Source organism: Cimex lectularius, unplaced genomic scaffold (assembly GCF_000648675.2).
Source record: "Cimex lectularius strain Harlan isolate CLEC.00 unplaced genomic scaffold, Clec_2.1 scaffold33, whole genome shotgun sequence".
Taxonomy (NCBI): domain Eukaryota; kingdom Metazoa; phylum Arthropoda; class Insecta; order Hemiptera; family Cimicidae; genus Cimex; species Cimex lectularius.
Genome location: NW_019392683.1, coordinates 2,304,537 through 2,319,317, shown reverse-complemented (window position 1 = coordinate 2,319,317; position 14,781 = coordinate 2,304,537). Strand labels below are relative to the sequence as shown.

Sequence of the window (14,781 nt, the reverse complement as noted above, 5' to 3'; positions counted from 1 at the left end):
GTGGAGGACTGAATGAAGAAAAATGTACTGTTTATATTCATATTGAGAAAACAATCTTGCCCTCCGCTATAAATCAACAACAAAGAAATACCTATTATTTGAATTCAAGTCAGATATTTAGGACTATACTTAGCCAGCAGACATATGGAATCCCCACACAAGACTTAAAAACAACTTAATAGAAGAGTTAGACAACTGTGACTTCTAGGACCAAGATTCATCGACCATCAATATTTTACTGAAATCACTTTGTACATACAGGATGGAACTGTGGAGTTCAGTCAAGCCATACAAGATCCAGTGCATCCAAATCTTCCAATCAGCTCTCAGACAAATTGTCAAAGCTACTTATGTCACTAACCTCACTATCCACAAAGGCCTCAACAAACAACCGTTCTGGATTCCAAATTTTCACACCAAACTCTCAATCCAGCCCAAGCCCTCTGTGTACACATTCCCATCCCAAGAACTTGCACATTAATTGACAATGGCCTCAACACCTCCTTGTCACTTGCACTCTGTCCTCCGGGTGCAGCACTGGCCTTAGTATTAGCAACCATGTGAAAAACGCACATTGTGATCAAACTTGTAATATATATAGGCTACAAATAAAAACATTTTAAAAAATTATCATACACTAGACAAGAGATGAAAAACAAAGATATACAAACGAATAAAATATTTATTTTGTGTAATAATTTAGACATTGAATTTAGCAGTAATAAAGTATTAATACCAAAATATAACTGTTTCCTGGCAATTAAAAAACACGATTTACAAATAAATCACAATACTACCAGGTCAGATAAGTTTATGTTTTGTCACACTTTTAGCCTCGACATACAGCCTTTTTTTCTCTTTTCGAGCTCTTTATAAATACTGTACAAAATATGCAAAAAAACACATTATATTCTTTGAAATCAATTTATATTATAAAAATTTAACAATAAAAAAAGTGATAGAGGAAAAATGTTGTGTCATTTACTAACATTGAAATGAATATTTCTGAAGTAAAACAAAATAAGGAAAACATGCATATTTACACTTTTGTTTAAAGCAAATGCTAAAGAGAATTTATGATATAGAATAAGAAACACTTTACATCATATAATTACAATTTAAAACATATTTACATTATACCTACTCTCATTTCTTTCAATCTTCGTCAAAATTGGCAACGTGACCTAAAAAACGAGTACATCGGTATTATTATAAAATCAGGAAAAATTTATTTCTTAAATATAACTCACAGGTTGTTTCAATATCGGAATTGTTATTTTCAATTGTTTTAAACTTAGTTCTATACTTTTTCAATCTCTCTGCTTCCCTCCTGTAAAAAAGAACGTAAGCCTGGCAAGAATTTACTACCTCCCAGCTCACCTTAGTGACCAGCATATCATCGTAATGATACCATTGGTTTGTACCTGAATCACAATTTAAAAAAAAATGATTATTTAATCATAGAAACAAATTTGAAGAGAAAATATTGGCAATAATTACTTGAATTTAAGGCATAAGTGGTGTAATGTCCTCCAGAACCACTAGTTCCATGGTGGCAAATCACGCTGATGAGGTTGTACCTTGTAATGCAGTCTTGACTGTCTGAAATAAACAATATAATGAGAAGGATGAGATTTTTTTATATTTTATTATGTGCCATTTATTGATAGTGCCCGGTCTCTCATACCAATCACCTACATCTGAACTGGGCCTTACCTTCATCAATGTATGGCTTGAGATCAAGTCCTTCCATGGGAAATTTTATGTGGGAGGCGATTTTCGATGAAAATACATGATCGTGGCGGAATCGTTTCAAGTGGACACAGAGTATCTCAGGAGTCTTCACCATTTTAGAGAATTTTATGCCATTCCTCAGCTTCCGGCACTTCTCGCAACTAAAAAAAAATGATCCATTCCTTTTTACCGTTTCAATATAAATTGAAATTATGAGGAAATTACCTGTACATGTTGTCACCCTTGAGTTCATCAGCGGAAAAGAAAGCAGAAAGGCAGTCATGCAATGATACAGTCGGCCCCCAGAACCAAGAACTGAGCCAGTCCATAAACCATGAATACCAACCTTGTTCGTTCCCATAGTGGGAACATTTCTGAGTGGCTTGATTTGAGCTTTGGTGCAAAAGGTTCAGGTGGTCTCTAGATGGAATCGGCAGAGATAAATCTTGAAAAGTTTCTACCCTTGTTGAAACCTTAAATGAATAAATTAATTTATTGATTGTTATAATATTAATTGATTTTTAGCATATGCATGGCTTATTTTACTGTACTTACCCGGTTGCATGTTAAACACTGAACAGAACTCAATATTATGCCATCAAATATATCACTTATTATACTTTTGCACTGGTTTTTTTTACACTTGCCTGCAAGAATTTTTAAATTTATTTTTATAATAAAGCAAGTCATTTATTAGTCTGAAGGTTGTTCACAGTGAAAAAATTATAACAACTAAGATATAAAATGTGTAGTTTTGAATAAAAAGCAGCAGCCAAAAAAACAAAAACGTACCGTGTTTGTCACTAGGTGGTTCTTGTGTTGTTAGAGGTGAAGCAGACCTTGAAAATGATCTAAACAGAAAATTAAAACAATAAAAATAAATAAATAAAAAAAATTGTCCTTTTAAATAAATGAGTCTTTGAGAGTGCAGTAGCTTATGTACTTTGGTCATCTCTGATCATCCTGGCTACTTTGTTTCTGTTCTGTCTGTCGGGATTTTTATTTACAGCAGCAATCAAACTACAGTTTCATCAACTTGTAGACGTCGTTATCACAAAATCTTGAAAATATTACTTACAAAGATGATTTCTCAGAGACATCAGAGTCGCACGATTCATAATAATCATCTGCATCATCCGATTCTTCAGTTTCATCATCTAAAATTTTAATTTTTTATTTTGTATATACGTATAAAACACATTTTTTAAATATATTTTACTTTTCTGCTGTTGGTTAGTCTCACAACTACATTGTTGATGGTTTGTTTCCATTGAAATTTTCTTCATTTCTTCATGTAGTCCATCCATGAAACATCTATTAAACAAATAAAAAATAAATAAAGTAATAATAAACTTTTTATTTGTTTCTAAATACTCAGTGAAGAATGAAACTGCAAAAATAATGCTTTATTCCTTCTTCTTGAATTTTTAATTGTCTAATTTGCTATCTGATGCAACATTAGATAATCTATATGAATTTCAACTTTCAATTTTAAAATATAAAAAGAATCAGTAATTGGGGTGATATTTTACCTAAGAAATTCCTGAGAATCATGCTGTTGAAAACCCCTGAACATTGGATGGGCAGACCTTATCATAAATAGCAAATTCGGCGGAGGAGTCTTTCTTGAGAGCATGCAAATTACTAGTTGCTGGAATGCTGTCGAGAGGCTGCCTTCTCTCCGTCGACCTGGCCGCGAAGAATCTAAGCTCCTCGAAATGAAGTACGATACAAGAGGAGGAGAATTGAGTAGTGCCTGAAGCGCGCTATTCATGTAGCAAGTGTTGCCAAGATTTGGAAGGCCGATAACGCCACGCGGCCAGCCTCCACGCCTCACTTCAACAAGCCTCAACCTCTCGGTGATGTAAATAACTACCTGGCATTCATGACAATAAAACGAAAGGTTTGAAGTATCAAGTTGCAGACAATGTCGTTCATCGGCTTTATAATGGTTGAACTGGTGGTTTGTATTTTTTGAGCAGAAGTAACGTTTGCAGTCTTTGTGGAGGCAAAGCCATATGGAGGTGGTATTGTTGCACGTGTAACATTCGGGTGACTAAATTGGTAATTCAAAAAAATGTATTTATAAAAAATTAATAAGACAATAAAGTTTAAAACAAATCGAAACTACTTACATTTTCCGGTGTGTCAAAATCATCTATTATTCCTATTAAATGTTCTTTTTCAATCTCAAGTATATGTGTGCATGTTGTCGGTTCTATTAAACCCTGTAAAGATGTTTAACGTTAAAAAACAAAAAAAAAAAAAAAACAGACATATAAAAACATACAGATAAAAAAAAAACAATCTAGTATAAATGTTTAAACGCAGAAAGTTAGAAACTATGAAGAACAAAAGTGAAATGTAAGAAACTTAAAAAAATCCTAAATGAAATTTTACAAGCATATTAAATATTCTATATGAAATTTTCTTAATTTCATGAACAATATGTACTAGAAATAATCATAGATTCACTTTGCTACTGTGGTGCATGAAATTAAAAAAAGTGATAAAAATATGTAACAAGCAAAAAATATAAAAGGTTGTGACCAGATAAAACTGTACAGTTACTTTGGTTAATCATCCAGACATTTGAAAAACTGACAGTGACTAAATCCCATTAAGTCTTTTTAATTCATAATTTTTAACTGTATTTTTAGTAACAATAGACTTGGGATAACAGTTCTGGTTCGAATCATGACAAAGCCCTTAGAAGTTTATGAGTCATTTGAATAAGTCATTTCATGAGATAAAATACTGAATCTGTATACTGGGTTTATAAAACAATGTCAGATTTTCAAAAGTCTTTTAAGCCTATAAAAAGGGTCGGAGGTTGAGCCCTGGGCATGGACACCTGACCAAGTCTACAAGTATGTACTAGGCTTAAAAGTCAAGTTAAAAGTTTTCTATCTCTACCTCGTTACTTCTAGACCTATGTTTTCATAGACCAAGAAAAGTCTTCTACCTTTTTTTTTCCACTCTCTAATCTCCCTAGTCGCTAACATGAAAGGCAACACACGGTGTTTCAGTATATGAAAATAATCAAAGGTGGTCAGAATTGGACTGACTGACTAAGGCACTGGGATATGCAAAACAGCATTAATGGAATTTGTTGCTGCTGGTTTCTTCTACGTCTTGAACAATGGAAATACAGTAACACCTAAGGAACAGACATAGTTCCACTTTTGTCTTTTTTCGGGAGGTGTCCTCTAAAGTTTTCATCATCTGATAACATAAAGCAGTCTGTATTTGTATATGTACAGATACTGCATGTGTGGCGAGGATTTACTATTTTTTAAAATTTGTCAATCTTTGGCGGGTCAGAGCCATGTCAACAGAATGAAAATTTGAACTTAAACTGAAATCATTAAATGAAAAAAGCATCAGAAAGAAAATAAGATTGGTTGAGGTGGTGGAGAAGTTAACAAATTCGAAGAACCTTCATTTCAATTAATCAATAATTGTAAATATAATTAAAAGTTGTTTTAAGATTCAGATATCGTTTATGCTACCTGTAACTAAGAAAAATGAAAAACTAATCTGGCCTGTCCCCTACTAAGAGTCTTTCTCTACTGTTACTTGTTCTTATCGCTCCACACCTGAGCCCGTGTAGAAGCTAGGCACAGTCTAGCGACCGAGCTCCATTTCAAGCCGGATTTTACTAGTGACAGGTTAGCACCCCCAGGATGGACCTTGTGGAGCCATCTTATTGGAACTCAAGAACCCTGAGGGTTGATATGACCTCTGGTGCTGCAAACCCTCGGGGGAAGAAAAAAGAAAAAAGAAAAAAGTACAATGTCAGGTACACTTCCTCGCCTACTTAAGCTAGCCACCCTTTCTGCCACATAATTCTATCCATATCTTGTGGCTCGGTACCTTGCAGGAGTGGATACTGCATGCACACTAATCTTGAAAAACTATCAAACGAATGCTGCACAGTCACTATACCGAAATGCAATGCACTCCACCCTTTCGGGTTGGCACACTCAGGGAGTGTCTTATAGATTAGATTGGTGTATCTCATGTCAAAGTCTCTATGGTCCAACAGAAGTTGTGACATGTGACATCTCATTTTCTGCCACCACTCAATGCTCAGAAAAAATGTAGTGCGTGTGCCGGCCTTTCACTGAGGCTTCTACCATTGCTTGTTCAAACACTACCTTGCTTTGATTGGCAACGAAATGCTGGGCTCAGGCCCATCAACCTTCTAATATTTCGCACAAACAAGTGTTGTATGCAGGTCCACTCGCCCAGGAGGACGATGAACCTGAAAACCATTGCTAACCAGACGTGAAGTAATCACTTTGGTATCTACAGCAATGCATAATGAGCAATACATAAAATTTTCTGATTCTGGTGTCCGATTTTCCAGTTTAATTCAGATATCAATGAAAACCTCCTTGTCAGCTTACAAGCTTAGCTTGCAACCTGCAGGGCATCAATGTACACAGTTCTATATGACTATGTGACGTCTAACAAGGCTGCTCAAGGGTCGTTCAATCAATGACTCACAGCCCATGCGCCCACCCCACAACAATGTCATAGTCCTTTATTTAGTATCCCGTAAGAAGTCTGTTATCGGATGTTTCACTTTATTGAAATCTGGTTCTGTTTTGATTCTAAGTAAGTTCTTTATCTAGGTGGAGTCCAAAGAATGTGTTAAGGGTGATATTTTATAGAAGTGAATGGTAGTGTGGTTCATGTAGGAAAACTTAATGTATTGAATGTGGATGTATGGATGCCACTGTAAACGGTTTTGTAGGTTGTTGATTGCCGTAAAGGGAACTTTATGCAGAGAAAGTATGTGTCCTTTGAAATCAAGTTTAATTAAGTACCTCTTTAAAACTAAATTATACAAATGAAAACATTCAAAGTTGTAATTTAAAAAAAATATAATTTAAAGTTTTTCCCGACGTTTAAATCGTACAATTAGAAGCTAAATTATCTGAATGATAAGTCTAAAATGGCAAGACGAGGGCTTCTGCCACCCTTGTTTTTTCAATTAGTTTACCTCCAGGCTGTCCTCCATTTCCGTCCTCCTCCTCTTCGGGAGTGAAAAGTGAATTTTCCTCCTTTTAACTGGCCTTTTCAAAGATTAGGGTCGTATTGACAAAAATGGATCAAAAACCAACGGGTCCGGTCCGACAAAGGGATTAGTAGACATTGTGTAGCCTCCCTGTTTTTTATGACTTTCCATTTTTTTCTGTATAATCCAAACAGAAGCCGATAAGGAAAGGAGGCAGGGCCGAATTGGCAGTCAAACATCGATTATTGGTAAAACAACATAGAATACCAGAAATAAAACAAAAATATTTATTTAAACAGCAGCAAATTTAAATTCTATAAATTAACAACCGTCCACAAATTGGCTTGTTTGGTTATTGTTTTCCCAACACGTACACAAAAACAATATAGATTTCTCTTAAATTTAATAGAATATATTTCATAGTTACATAGTTACAAACTCACTTAGTAGAGCTAATAAAGAGATTCATTACAAAACATAAATAGTTAATTAAAGAAACAACTGAATTATAATTATAATAAAATAACAAATAATCAGAAGTATGAATTAATAAATAAAACATAGCCGTAAAAATACACAGTTCATATAATTCATAGAATACAAACAAAACATCAGAAAAATATAATTATTAGTAATATACTAATTAGCATAAAGGTACGTTTACATCCAACAGTTATTGCATGATATTTATGTCAGACAGAAATCGTGGCTATTGTAAACAGTGAAGAATTTATGTCAGAGATATATTTGAACCACTAGTTATCAACACTTCTATATCAATAGATGTAAACCTTGTTGTAAGTTCAATCTTTTTTTTTTGACACTTGTCGCAAAAGTTGGCCATTCGTATACTTTTCTGCAATAGGTTTAGCATAAATATGAGTGACAATAAAAAGTGGTTTAAATCTAAAATTTAAATCTAAAGAATAATAAATTTAAAATTACAATTTTTAATAATAGTAGTACGTACCTACTATATGCTAAAAATTGCAAAATTACACTAACTTTTTTTTGAATTTGGTATCTTGTTTTCCTATAAGGGAACTAATTTTACAAACAAATCAGCAGATTTCATTTCTCAAAAATTCGAAAACTGAACTGGATCCTCAATACTGAGCTCAGACATTGACTGTAGGCACTGCTTTTTTCAAAACACACTCTCGAACCCATCTAGAACGTTTTCTCTTCTTTTTTATTTTTAGAATAATTAAATATACCTCAATTTTGTGTTTTGTGTCAAGATAAAATCAACTGTGTGCAGAATGAAAGATATATATATATAAAATGAACGCAAAAATCTATCTTGTATGCAAATGGGTCGTATATTTTTTCCAAGTTTCACATTTTGAGAACTGACATATACATATCCACAATATAATTTTCTAATAATTTCTATCAGTATGTAAACAATCAAAGCAATTTTCTGTCTGACACTCAACATCTGGAAAAAAGTGTCAGAGTAAATGTACTTTACTGTAATAATATAGTAATACATAATTTTAATTATTAAATAAACAGCTATGTGTTTATAGAATGATAATGAGACATACATAAAATGGATATGAAAATAGTGAATTGATCTAAACATTTATATCCTGAGTGTGGAAATTAATTGATTTTTAAAAACGTTAATATTATCTTGGTACGAGTGATGTGGATAAGCATAAGCTCTGTGCATTGACCTTTATATAGGACTTTCTTTTATATAATTATTTTTATGAGCGGAAATGAAGGATATTTTATGTTTCTGGGATGAGATCTAGGGAACACTAAAGTTTAATTTGGAAAGTAAATAAGGTGTCTTAATTTGATTATTCACAAGTTTATTAATTTATTGAAGATGAGGTCAACGTAAATAATTCTCTTTTCCAAAGTTAAGATACATTCATAGGAATCCAAAATATTAAAGTAGTCATGTATAGTCCATAGGATTTTAAGTTTATAAGCTGCTATCTTACAAATTTATTTTATTTGTTATTTAACTTTATTACAAAACATGTTCTTGTCCATTTTATTGTTTACATTAGTTGATTTTTTGAGTGAGGATTAATCAGATAAATGGTCTTTGGATTAAGAAAACACTAAAAACGTGTTGAGCTTTCGTCATATAAACTGCTCAAAAATGAGTAGGGATATCGCCAATTTTGTAGTATGTATTTTCTTTCTCTAGCATTTTTATTATTTTTTTTAAATTATAAATTCCATTAAAATTTATTAAAAATTATTATGCTTTTTACTGAAGGAAAATTTAATTAAGAGATGTTGAAAAATAAAATAAAATAAAAAGTTTTAATTCCATAATTTTGTTTATTGGACACAATAATTTTTTTAAAACAATTAATATCTTGTATAAACCTTTGTACGCCTTTTAGCATACTGTTAATAAGGTTGTCACATATTTTAAGGAATTTCACTTCATAGATGTTGCAATGCTGCACTCAGTTGATGCAGGCTAACTGGCTGTGGATGGTGATTGAAAAGTCTTCTCTGCAAATCCCACACGTGAGGGATGTATTCCTCGATAATTTCTAGTACATAACAGTCTGCGGGTTGCCTACTAGTACATTGAGGTTGCCTTCGATAATATGGAAACCAGTTCGTCCTGCAGTGTATATCCTGGCCCAGATTGCCTCCTCCAAACTGCAGTGAACAAGAACTCCCCCCCCCCCCCAGTGAGGGAGTAAGAACTGGGGCATTGTATGCATCCTCTGTTCTCGGTAGACTCTTCAGCCCCTGCTATCACTATACAGACAGAAATGCGACTCATTAGTAAACATAACAGCATTTCAATTGGTGTTCTCTCCTAGGTGCTCACTGCACCATATTCTCCTGAGCTGCTAGTGTTGGGCTGTTGTTGCAGGTCGTCTCAAAGGAGCATATAATGTGAGGCCAACTTCCCACAAACGATTTGTATTTCTGTCCTCCCTTAGCGTCACAATGCACTGAGATACACTACCAGGCCTCCTATTGGCACTTCCAGTCTCTCGGAATCGAGCTAAAATCTGGGAGACCATGCTCTGAAAAATGTCAACTGTCTTTGGATATCCACTTGCCGATGACTTCACTGACTAATAATATTGCAAACTTATACTTCAAGTTTATGTCTTTCTACGATTAAAGAAAATACGACTGGATTAAAATGGAAAAAAGACGAGAATAGGTGTTTTTTTATAAAATGAGTAATCTTCATGTTTATTTTCTTAAGTAAATCCGTTATTTTTTTTTTNGGAGATGGTTTTTTTTGCCAATACGCACTTGTCAAGTTTTTTACATTTAAATAGCAAATATTAGTAAACAGCATGGGGTGAAAAGCCATGACTTTGACCATCAGTCGGTCACTTAACATTTGACGTCGAAAGCATAAAGGCATGAGACCTGATGCTTGCTGAAGGATGATGACTGGGGTTGATGGTAAAAACCCCATGGCCAAACGAATACACCTATTTTGCATGATATCTAGTTTCTTAAGCAATGATGGACTTGCGTTCCCATAAAACATACAGCCGTAATCCAAATTAGCTCGTATCGTCGTTTTGTAAAACATAAGCGCTGTGTCGGGATCCGATCCCCAGTTATTATGGCATACCATTCGCAAAATATTTATATATTTCTCTGATTTGCATATTATATTCTTAATATGCAAATTCCAATTCAGCTTTCTGTTCAGATGTACACCTAAAAAGGTTACTGCTTCTTTCACCTCAAAATTATAGTTTCCCATGTGCAAACTGGAGTCAAAAGGATTATTTCTTTTCCTTGAAAACCAGCATATCTTTGATTTTTGTGTAGATATAGTCAATCCTTTACTTATCATCCATTGATCCAGAACTCCAATCATTTCTTGCATTTTCTGCACACATTCGTCTACGCAGCTACTGATGGTGTACAAGACGATATCATCTGCGTATTGCAAAATTTTAATCCCTTCTGGAAGTATCCCCTCTATGTCCGCTACATAGAGAGCGTACAATATGGGTGACAAAATTCCTCCTTGCGGTAAGCCTTTTTTTGCAGTTCTAGGTCCCACTAGTGTGTCTTTGATTTTGATAAATATCGACCGATCCGTTATAAGAGACATTATATTTTTTACTATTATTTTAGGCAACTGAATTGTTTTAAGCAGGTTTCCTAATAAATTAATATCTAGATTATCGTAAGCTCCCGTTATGTCAAGAAATAGTGCTAATGTGGATTTACCCTCTGAAAATGCAATTTGGATATCTGTTACCAGCGAACACACATTGAGTATTGTTGACCGTCCTTTGCGAAACCCAAATTGTGAATCTGGTAACAAATCTTTTTTCTCAATCCACCATTCCAGGCGTTTTTTTAACATCCTTTCGTATGTTTTCATCAAACATGATGACAAAGTTATGCCCCTATAAGAAGATTCCATATTCTGTGGTTTGCCTGGTTTTAATAACGGTATTACCGTACATGTATTCCATTGTTCTGGGATTTGACCATTTTCAAGTATTTCGTTATAAATTTTGAGCAACCGTTTCTTAGCCGATAACGGTAAGTTCTTGATAATCGGGTAATCAATTTTGTCAACACCTGGGCAGGTGGTAGCAGTTTTTTTGATAGCTGCATCTAATTCATCGTTGTTAAATGTTTTTATCATTTCATATTCATCTTCATTTATGCATCCTATTGTCTGTGATTGCCATTTTTTAATATCATTTATTACTAAATCAGGGGTTAGGTTCTTCAAGAACTGGCCTGTCCATTCCCCTGAGTCCACTGGTTTAAGATTCTCAGATGGTCTATTTTTAAGAATTTTAATCTGTCTCCAAATGTCTTTGATTGGTACGGTTTTATTGAGTTTTTCACAAAAGACTTTCCATGATTCATGTCTTGCCGTTTGTACGCATTTTTGTAGCTTTTTGTTCGCCTTTTTGTAAATAGAGAAGTTTTCATTATCTGGTTTTCTTTTGTATTCTAAATAAGCTTGTGTTCTAAGATCTCTAGCTCTTAAGCAGTTTTTGTTCCACCAAGTGTTTCTTCTCTTTTTAATGTAAGAAATCTTTGGAATGGACAATTCACATGAGATTTCTATGTCGTTGATTAACTGTTCGTAATCGTAATTGGTAATATCCTTTTGGCAGCATATCTTGTCCATATTAGTGCAAAACTTATTCCATTCTGCTTTGTTAGTATTCCAGCGTCGATTAGTAACAAAGTTTGTAGGCTTAGTACTGTAGTATTGTGATTTTATTATTATTGGCAAATGATTAGAACCCATTGGATCTTCGTATATGTTCCAGGAAAATTGTGTGGCGGTGCTGGCCGAACTAAATGTAATATCTATGGCCGATTGCGAATGTTGATTCACGTAATGCATTAATGTTGGTGTTCCATCATTAAGGAACACAAGATTACTCTCATGTGCGGCTTCTAAAAGATTTTCCCCTTTCTTATCCGAATAACTACATCCTACAGCGGAACTGTGACAGTTGAAATCCCCCATTATCAAAACTGGTGACGGCCAGCTATCGAAAAATCGTTTCCAATGGCCTTTATTTAATTTATTGAGAGGGGAATTGTATAAAGATACAATAGATACTGTTTTTCCTCTTCCATCTGTAATTTGTATTCCTACGCTAAAGAGACCCTCGAAAGTCACCTTATTAGGAAGTTCCTGATATGGCACATTGTTCTTTAGAATAATAGCTGCACCTGCTTTACCATCCTGTCTATCATCGCTAAAAACATTGTATCCCCTGAATCCATAGAATTTGCCTGGTTTGAACCAAGTCTCTGAAATGGCAGCAATGGAAATATTATTTTCCTCCATAAACATTTCAAACATGAGTTTTTTGGAAGCTAAAGATCGAGCATTCCATTGGATTATATTCATTGGGTCCATCTCGGTAATTATTTTAAACACTACAGTTTTATGGACGAGATCATCCACCCAACGTAACTTATATGTACATGCATGTACCTATTCACGAGCTGTACATTAAATTGTTAATCCTGTCACGTATTGCTTCTTTCAGCGCATTATCATCCATTGTTTCTTTCGTACTTTTATTTTTAATTTCATATTGTAGCTTTTTAACTAACGAGAATGTTGCTTCAAAAATCGTATCTTTTGTATCATTATCTATGTTAATTTGATTTTTTCTTTGATCTATGTGAGGGTTGTTCTTAATTAATCCCCCAATTTCATTTTTTGGAGTTGCCTCTCTGTAAAAATTGTGTGGATCAATCTGCTGTTTCGTTATCTCTTGCCTAGGTGGAGATAGAAATCTGCTCCTTTTCATGGTCCTTTTGTACGAGCTTGTGGAAGCATATTGTCTGCCTGGCATATCCTTTTTTTCTATGGGGGGGAATTCCGTAAAATTTTTTAGACATGGCACTGTTTTTGTTAACTGCGTTGCAAACGTGTTTCCGGAAATCTTTTGTTTTGCCTCGTTATACGATATATTTTGTTCTCCCATCAGTTGTTTAATTTCTTTTTCTTTTTTAAATTGTGGACAGCTTTGAAAATCGTTTGCTTTGTGCTTTAAGTTACAATGTATGCATCTTATTTCTGTAGAGTTGCAATTACTGGAATCATGCGATTGCCCACATTTTTCGCACCTTACCTCTCCTTTACATTGGTCTGCAAAGTGGCCATATCTGAAACACTTTTTGCATTGTATTACTCTCTGATTATATGGATCGATATTACACCAAACATAATGAATTATCATGTAATTAGGCAAATATTGACCGCGCACAGTAATTAAGACTGATTGGGTGGGAATCAAACAGTCTTTACCTTTTTCGTCTTTTGATTTTCTATTGAGCCTTTTTAAATCAATTATTTTCAAATCTTTACCATATGGATCTTTAATAATATCTCTTAATTCTGAATCTGATATATCTACACAAACATTTCTAATAATGCCCCTTCTCATCAAAAGATGTCTTGGAATGTACGTGTTAAAGTTTTTTTCTTTGATTGGTCGAGCGTCGAGAAATTTATTTGCCGAAATAGCGTTGTTAAATTCTACTTTTATTCTGTTTTTACTCATTTTTTTGATCGATGTTACGTTATTGCCAATTTCTTTACATTTCTCATGGATAATTCTATCGATTGCCATCGGGTGTAATCTCGCAATTCCGTTCCCTTCACTATTTTTACTTTCGAGAATAACTTGAAATGGACCGGGGTCTTTGACGTTAAATTCCATTTTTTCGTATTCTTCCATTTTAGAATGTTGGATTTCAAAATCAACCTGTTTTTTCTCTTCAACCATGTTTATGTCAGGTGGGACTGTTATCTTTCCTCCACTATCTTCCTCCATTTTCAAAAAAGGAAAAGCACAATTTTTTTTTTTTTAATTTCCTTCTTCGAAAATCGGTGAAATAAAAAAAAAAATGAATAAGGAATTCAAAATTTCAGTTCTCTCCACTTGTTATTTCTTGTTAAATCCTCTCGCTAGAGACACACACGTCCGCCTCGTACGAAGGTCAACACAATACTGAAAAAAAAAAAAAAATCCGTTATTAAAAAAGAAGATTAACATTTACCAAGTTGTAAGAATATATCGGTTAATTTAATTAAAATTAACAGAATAAGAATAAATTACAAAAATTCCTGTTCATTGTTGAGCAGTTTATTACATCTTCGGTGTAGTAACGGTTCAGATTAAAAATTACAAAAGTTGAAGTTAACAAGCATTTTTTAAAGGCCCCAGAATGCGAAATACGTATTTTACATATAAAATTGTGTGGACATTTCCAAAGAATTTTCCCTTAAACCCTTTAGCTTTGTTTTTGATCAAATCAACCAAACTACAAATTTTTTGAATCGAGAGGGAAAATTACTACTAGCCTAGGCCGATTTGATTTGTGGTTACAAATACCGCCTATTTCAAGTTCTTACGACTCAATTTTTTTGACAATTGTATCTGCTTGATTATTAAAATTTGGAGTATATAAATGACAAAAAATAAATTAACTAAGGGCAAGTTTATTTCTAAAATAATAAAATTATTTCTAAAAAATCGATTCTCCTTAAAAGTCGA

General features: G+C 33.8%; 2 protein-coding genes across 2 annotated transcripts; both read right to left on the bottom strand.

The window, feature by feature from the left end:
• Window positions 1-980: 980 nt before the first annotated feature.
• LOC106662537 (ubiquitin carboxyl-terminal hydrolase 33-like) lies at window positions 981-6,929 on the bottom strand. Its single transcript, XM_014386710.2, has 12 exons — window positions 6,746-6,929; window positions 3,870-3,962; window positions 3,267-3,790; window positions 2,954-3,048; window positions 2,813-2,891; window positions 2,527-2,585; window positions 2,290-2,381; window positions 1,960-2,207; window positions 1,717-1,895; window positions 1,501-1,602; window positions 1,251-1,424; window positions 981-1,184 (listed from the first exon to the last, which is right to left on the bottom strand). Exons 1-12 carry the CDS (start codon window positions 6,761-6,763, stop codon window positions 1,156-1,158), a joined length of 1,692 nt encoding a protein of 563 aa, XP_014242196.1. The 5' UTR covers window positions 6,764-6,929; the 3' UTR covers window positions 981-1,155.
• Window positions 6,930-12,698: 5,769 nt separating this feature from the next.
• Window positions 12,699-14,718, bottom strand: LOC112126499. Its single transcript, XM_024225720.1, has one exon. The coding sequence runs from the start codon at window positions 14,056-14,058 to the stop codon at window positions 12,712-12,714; it is 1,347 nt and encodes a 448-aa protein (XP_024081488.1). The 5' UTR covers window positions 14,059-14,718; the 3' UTR covers window positions 12,699-12,711.
• Window positions 14,719-14,781: the final 63 nt, after the last annotated feature.

Coding starts and splice junctions, on each gene's coding strand:
- LOC106662537 (XM_014386710.2), bottom strand. Junction 3,791..3,869: donor ATTTTGACACACCGGAAAAT/GTAAGTAGTTTC, acceptor TTACCAATTTAG/TCACCCGAATGTTACACGTG. Junction 2,892..2,953: donor GACTAACCAACAGCAGAAAA/GTAAAATATATT, acceptor TTAAAATTTTAG/ATGATGAAACTGAAGAATCG.
- LOC112126499 (XM_024225720.1), bottom strand. CDS start 14,058: ATGGAGGAAGATAGTGGAGGAAAGATAACAGTCCCACCTGACATAAAC.